Source organism: Lycium ferocissimum, chromosome 10, assembly GCF_029784015.1.
Source record: "Lycium ferocissimum isolate CSIRO_LF1 chromosome 10, AGI_CSIRO_Lferr_CH_V1, whole genome shotgun sequence".
Classification (NCBI taxonomy): Eukaryota; Viridiplantae; Streptophyta; class Magnoliopsida; order Solanales; family Solanaceae; genus Lycium; species Lycium ferocissimum.
In genome coordinates, this window is record NC_081351.1 from 2,255,789 (window position 1) to 2,262,651 (window position 6,863).

The following is a 6,863-nucleotide window of genomic DNA, read 5'->3' on the forward strand; positions in this document are numbered from 1 at the left end:
AGATTGAAGATCAAATCATCAACAGTGAATCAAAAGAGATTATCAACAAAGGAACAAAAACTATCAACAGTGACAAATACCCATCTGACATTCATGAAGATACATCAGAAAGACTTTGGCAAGAAGCTAAAGGAAGAAAAAATAGGAGATTCAAATCACCCCACAAAGAGCAACAGCAAGGTGATCAAGACCAGGAGATGGACAAATTCTCAATATAACTCAAAATAGTTTGATGAATTAAGGGAGGAAGATGAAGTGCAGAATCAGTGATACAGGAAAACAGGTTACTGAAGGAAATTAGAGTAAAAAGAAGGAAGGAACTGAAGCGGATGAAGGAAATTAGATTAAAGTGGAACTATGCCTACTGGTATTATGGGTCACTGGTAATACCACTTATCAATAGCAACACTTGGTATTGCTAGTGGCCATTTACAAGGTTATCTTAACAAGCTTTTAGTAAGAACTTGTTAGCAACACTTATAATGGCATTTTATTGCCGAAATTATATTTAGTTTGTAACTTTGCTGTACGAAAGTAACCACCACCTCTATTTCAGTTCATCTAACGCTACTTGTTGCTTCTTTAATAATGGTCAATTTAACTATAAGAAAATCTTAAAATTTCCGAATTCATATCAAGAAACCTAATAACCTATAACAAGGATTACTTATTTTGGAAACATCTCCAAATATTGCTGTTGTGACAGCATTTGCATTCATCTACTTTTGTGATGGATTTGAAAGAAGTGTTGGCATCTTTAAGGGGTCGTTTAATTCGAAGGCAAGTAATGTATGGATTATAGTACAGCCTGTGCGATGATGAAAGGCTGTCGACAGGTTTGGAACCTTTGGAATTGACCAAATACATAAACGCACAATCAAATATTCATGTCATAAGCATGAAATGCAAGCTCAGAAATGACATGCGTTGGGCATTTCCGAAATCTCAAGTCTCATTTTAGTATAACTTGACAGCTGATGAGCTCATGGACGACCAAACATTAATACTATAATGAAACATGCAGTAGTTAATTTGCATGAGACTCCACTTTGGACAGATAAATTCAAGGCAAATATATATAAGGAATTTATTTCGCATCACACTACTCTGTGTCTGTAGGCTGTAGCAAACAATAGCATAAGTAGATAAAGGGTAGTGAAACTCCAGCCAGTCAAGTTGGAAAATTGTGCTGAACAGCAAGTGATGCGTTATAGAGACAAAATATAAGAAGGTATAGTCATATGTTCCTTCTCTGGAAGGGCAGAAAATGATTCAGCGAAACAAGCAAAAACATTTATCAGTTACCCTTTAGTAACAGCCAAAACCCAAAATAGCACGAGCCAAAAGTCATTACTTGACTGTAACAATCTTGATCACAGAAGCAGTTCCAACACGGTGTAAGGCTACAATGGAATCTCCTTCCTTGCATAACCCTTTTGTTTTGGCATGTTCAAGAGCAAAATAGAGAGCTTCTTCTGTAGACTCTTCATGGGAAGCCCTAGCAGAGCCTGCATGGAGAACTGGAACCAATCCCCTGAAGATAAGACTATGCCTTGCTGGAGACTCATCACTGCAAGTCCAATCAAAAGAATCAGTCTTGATCTCAGGGACAACCACCGACAATATAGGCATTCCAGGCCTGTACTTGGCCACCAATTTTGCTGTACTTCCTCCCCTGGTTAACACAAGGATAAGAGCAGCTTTTGCAGAGTTAGCGGTCCGAACAGCAGAAGACGCAAGGCTCTCCAAGGGGCTCATGGGAACTGGTGCATTTGCCATAATTCTTTTGAAGACATCTGGATAATCAATTGTGCTCTCTGCTTCAATACAAATTTTGGCCATGGTTCCTACTGCAAGATCAGGATAAGCTCCAGCAGCTGTTTCACCACTAAGCATGACACAATCTGTGCCATCAAGAACAGCATTGGCAACATCTGTTGCTTCTGCACGAGTTGGTCTTGGAGATTTGATCATGGACTCCAACATCTGTGTTGCTGTCACAACAGGCTTCCCTTGGATGTTGCACTTGTAAATCATTACTTTTTGAGCCAAGAATATCTTTTCAATTGGAATTTCCATTCCCAGGTCACCTCTTGCTACCATAAATGCATCAGAGTTGGCAAGAATTTCATCAAAATTTGCTACACCTTCTTGGTTTTCAACCTAACAAGGAAAAAAAAAAAAGTTAAATAGTATTTTGATTGTTTCCACAAGTTTTTGAGTCTAATTCAGTAATGTCAAGGGGCAAAGGAATCAAGTTGCTGCTCACTCAATTCACAATCTATATCACTAAGCGGTCGTTGGTTGGAAACAAGTTATCCCAGGATAAGTTATCCAGGGGTTAGTTATCCCGGGATTAATTATTCCACCCTCACACAGGGATAAAATAACACTACAATCCCGGGATATCTAAACCCGAGATTAGTTATACTACCATTTTACCCCAACCAAACGAGGGATAAATTCATTTCAAATATAATCCCGGGATTATTTATCCATATCCCTGGTACCAAAAGAGCCCTAAGTGTCCATTTAAAAATCCAATTAACACTAACATCCCTGAAAATTGGAATATTCTAGTAATGCCTTGATCCAGATCAGACAGAGAAGGATAGATTAGTACTAGTGTGGTTCAACTCACGATGTTATTTCTTCAATTTTGGGGATAAGGAGTCAGATTAAATCTCTCATTTATTTTATTTCTGCAAATGAGTGTGCAATGTATGACTGTCAAGTACCACAGGGACATCTAAAAATACATAATAACGATGCAATAAACTGAATAGAAAACTTCATGAAGAAAAGATCAGACTACATAGTTATCCGGTCAGAAGCAGACCTTAGACATTAGAAGGATGTTCTTTGCATGTTCACCTAGCAACTTCCGAACCTCCACAAGATCTGAACCCTTACGGACAAAAGATAACGCAATCATGTCAATATGATTTGGAACTCCCCAGTTTAAGATGTCATCCTTGTCTTTATCTGTCAATGTTGGCAGATCCACAATTACTCCAGGGAGATTGACATTCTTTCTTTCACCAAGAACAGCAGTGTTCTCACAGCGGGCTCGTACCAAGCCCTTCTCTTTGTCACAAGACAATACGGTAAAGGTGATTGTGCCATCTGCACAGAGGATCACACTCTGTGGCTTTACATCCTCCGCTAACTTTTTGTAGCTCATGCATATTGTACTCTCATCACCTTTAAGGCTGTAATCAGTTGAGATTGTGATCTCCTGACCCTGTTTAAGTTGAACGGGCTTACCATCTTTTAAAAACCCTGTTCGAATTTCAGGACCCTACAAGATGAAAATGAAGTGTGAGAACTTTCACATAAAAAGGATAATGCTAGACAGGGCTAAGCAATCATATATCGTGCTTTTTAGCAAGTATAGAGTTGAAAGTCTAAATGCACATCTCAAATTGCCACTAAACATCACTCAAAAATCTTTGTTACATGATAATAGAACATGTTAATCTCAAACACAACCGGGCAAAAGATGAGCACAGAATTATGTACAGGGAACTATGAAAAACAAGTTGGAGACCATCTCTCTTAATTAAGATAGAATAGAACTCTAATTAAAATATAAGTGATTCAGAATGACTTTCTCCAAAAATAGACCAGGATGAGAATGAAAGTGAAGTGCCAAATGACATCTATAATCAAGTCTATATGATCCAGTTGAGCCGAGATTAGAACAAAAAAGAGAATACAAAATAAAAAAGAAAATTATTACTTCGGCACACAAAACAGTAGGTAAGCAACAGTACCATGTAATATATCCAAATTTTCTTATTATCTAATATCCAAATTTTCTTTTTTGATTGGCTATAATATCTAATTTCCAATCAATGTTAATTTCCATCAAGATTAAACGAGATCTTGTATTGCAAATACTACATTCTAATATCCACCATTTAAAGACTCATTTACTTCACAACACACCTAATAAACATTCTAAACTGGTATGATATTCTAAGTTTCTAACAGGGCTTTATACTTTCTCCTCTGCTACTACACAGAATATATCATAATTTTTTAATAGTGTCTATCCACATTGGGCAATGAACAAAGAAAAAGAACACCACACATGCTGTCACATCTACACGTGATCTTAAGGAAACATTAATATTCTAAATTTAATATAAACGAGATGGAAACCCAAGAAGGCAACTCAGAGCCTGTTTGGATTGGCTTATTTTAGGTGCTTTAAGCCAAAATAGGTTTTAAGCATTTTTTTAGTGTCTGGGTAAGATATAAAAGTGCTTCTAAGCACTTGTTTTTAAGCCAAAATAACAAAAATATGCCAAAACCATAAGTTATAAGCCCATCCAAATAGGCTCTCAATCCTACGGCTGTTAGTACATTTCAGGCTTATTATATTACTAACCTGTAACATATATGTCTATCACAAACAAAAGTTTCCAAGGTCACTAACAAAATGCTAGTAGGAATGCCTTTTGCAATTAAGCAAAAGGAGCATCAAAGTTTTTATCTGGACAGGGGAAGACTAACATTCTCTATCAGAATATACAACAGAATGGCAATATAGAAGCTCAACTCGGAGATTAATTGTCTGAGCTACCCATTAAATGAAATAGATGGGCTAAGCCTGGCATCTAAGCTACCATTTTAAAGCTGTGCCAAACCCCATAAATACTCCTAATTCAGAATATAATGTTCCATCCGTTTTAAATGGATGAAACTCCTCCTCACCCCAAAGCATGATTCAACTTCAAACTTGAAGATCAATAAATTGAACCTGTAGACAACACCATAATTAACTTCCCCTAGAAAAAGACATCTCACCAGCTGTGTATATACAATTCTAGAAGCATTGATTTTAACGAAGCCAGAAAATCCAGTTTTTCCAATACACCTCGAATAGTCCAGAGCATCATTAATACACCAAATTTGAACAGCCTAGCCTCTCTATTTCCTCTAATTACAACAACTATCCCTCAATCCCAACTAGCTAGAATTAACTATATGAATATATTTATCCCACTCCCTTAGGACCCGTTTCATTCCAACACTAAGAATCTACACAACACCAAACATTGGTGGATGCAACATGCAGGTACTGGGTTCATTGCAAAGCATTAATTTATATATAAAAAAATCATTAAATTGCAGGTAGTAGGTCTGACCCCATAGTTTTAAAAATACAATGATTTCAATACTAAAAACCTCTATAGATTGAACTCAAAAACTTTAAATCCTAAAATCCGCCTCCGACACAAGAAGGGGACAAAAACCAGTGTTTCAGACAACAAAGGTACATAAAGTACAAAAAACAAATGTACTCCCTACATCCCAATTTGAGTGTTTAGTTTAATGGGATCTTAGGAGTTTACAAGTTTGATCGATTGCAGTTTACAACAACAACATATCCGGTGTGATCCTACAAGTGGGGCTTAGGGACACAAAGTTTATTCATTTAAATTTTATGACCTTAAATTAAAGATGTGTGTAGTCTTGTGATATTAAACTTTGTCAGGTAGAATATTAGAATTGTCAAATTACTAAAAATAGAAATACAGACTGTTTTTTGGAATCACTTAAATTGGAAGCAGCGAGTAGCACAGGCAACAAAACAACAGGATCTGCAAGTAGAAAAGAGGCAAAAAATCAAACTATCGACAAACCATATACATGCTCATTAAATACTAATACTAATGATCCACTTTTGTTTCTAACCCACTTTTGTTTCTAGCCCAGATCACTCCAAATAACCGATCTGTAACTAGATTAACCAATTTAGAGAACAACAGATTAGTAGCACGGTTTTGATTAGTTATTATCGCAATTTTACAGCGATAACTATCCATACATGCAAACGAATTATACCTTGGTATCAAGCATAACGGCACAGAGAATACCAGTATTCTCCATAGCCTGTCTGAGATTATCAATAGTTTCTTGATGATACTCATGAGATCCATGTGAAAAGTTGAATCTGGCGACATTCATACCCGCCCTTAGAAGCTTCTCAACCATAGGCACTGATCTCGATGCAGGCCCTAATGTGCATACTATCTTTGTTTTAGGCCTCTTCACCGTACACACAGCAACTCCGTTATTGTTGTTCTCAATCGCCATAGAGGAGAGAAATTAGTTTTTGAGAAAGGAAAAAGTGAGGAGACCTTTGTAGAGTGACTTTCAGATTTGTTTATTTTGTTGAATAAAAGAATTGAAAAGGGATGATTGTGGGGAGAGAAGGAATAGGTCTAAGGAGTGTTGCGCTGTCAAAGCAAAAGAAGGGAGAATAATAAAGAAGAAGGAAACGTACGGCGTGCGGACTTGACGTGATGTTGAAATTTTCTTTGCTTTGGCCTCTCTCTCTCTCTCTCTCTCTCTCTCTTTATATTTTGGTTTTGATTTTGATTTTGGTTCTGGTAATACTAGTGTTTGTAGGGACCGCCATATTCTTGGGACACAAGGTATTTCTTGTTTTTCCCAACTTTTAACATTGGGATTTTGGAGCATGTGTCTTTTTTATTCTATTTTTTACTTTTTCTCTTCATTCTATTTGTGGCTCGGTTTTCGATTTCATTTGCCTTGAAAGGCAAGTTAGTTTATTACACAATATTATAATTAAATCCGATTTTTTTTTTTTTTTTTACTACATGAATACAATTTATTTTAAAAACATAAGTAGACAAACATTGTTAATTTATTTTAAAAATAAATTTTAATTAATAAAAATTACATAAATTAAATTGTTATATATAAGGAAACCTTACGCGAATAACTAATACACCTAATTTTTATACAATTTCATACTTCCTCCTTATTCTCGAAAGATTTTTTCTTAATTACTACTTCCTCCTTATTCTCAATTCTTTCATTATTCC

At 36.0% G+C, this 6,863-nt stretch overlaps 1 protein-coding gene across 1 annotated transcript; it reads right to left on the reverse strand.

Annotated features, from left to right (window-relative positions):
* Nucleotides 1-1,062: 1,062 nt before the first annotated feature.
* On the reverse strand, nt 1,063-6,339 carry LOC132035431 (pyruvate kinase, cytosolic isozyme). Its single transcript, XM_059425711.1, has 3 exons — nt 5,857-6,339; nt 2,840-3,301; nt 1,063-2,163 (listed from the first exon to the last, which is right to left on the reverse strand). Exons 1-3 carry the CDS (start codon nt 6,106-6,108, stop codon nt 1,351-1,353), a joined length of 1,527 nt encoding a protein of 508 aa, XP_059281694.1. The 5' UTR covers nt 6,109-6,339; the 3' UTR covers nt 1,063-1,350.
* Between the last annotated feature and the right edge of the window lie 524 nt (nt 6,340-6,863).

Bases quoted from the DNA above. Each gene is read 5' to 3' on its own strand.
- LOC132035431 (XM_059425711.1), bottom strand. From the start codon at position 6,108: ATGGCGATTGAGAACAACAATAACGGAGTTGCTGTGTGTACGGTGAAG. The intron at 3,302-5,856 runs GTATAATTCGTT...TTCATCTTGTAG, and splicing joins CCGTTATGCTTGATACCAAG to GGTCCTGAAATTCGAACAGG. The intron at 2,164-2,839 runs GTCTGCTTCTGA...TTTCCTTGTTAG, and splicing joins ACATCCTTCTAATGTCTAAG to GTTGAAAACCAAGAAGGTGT.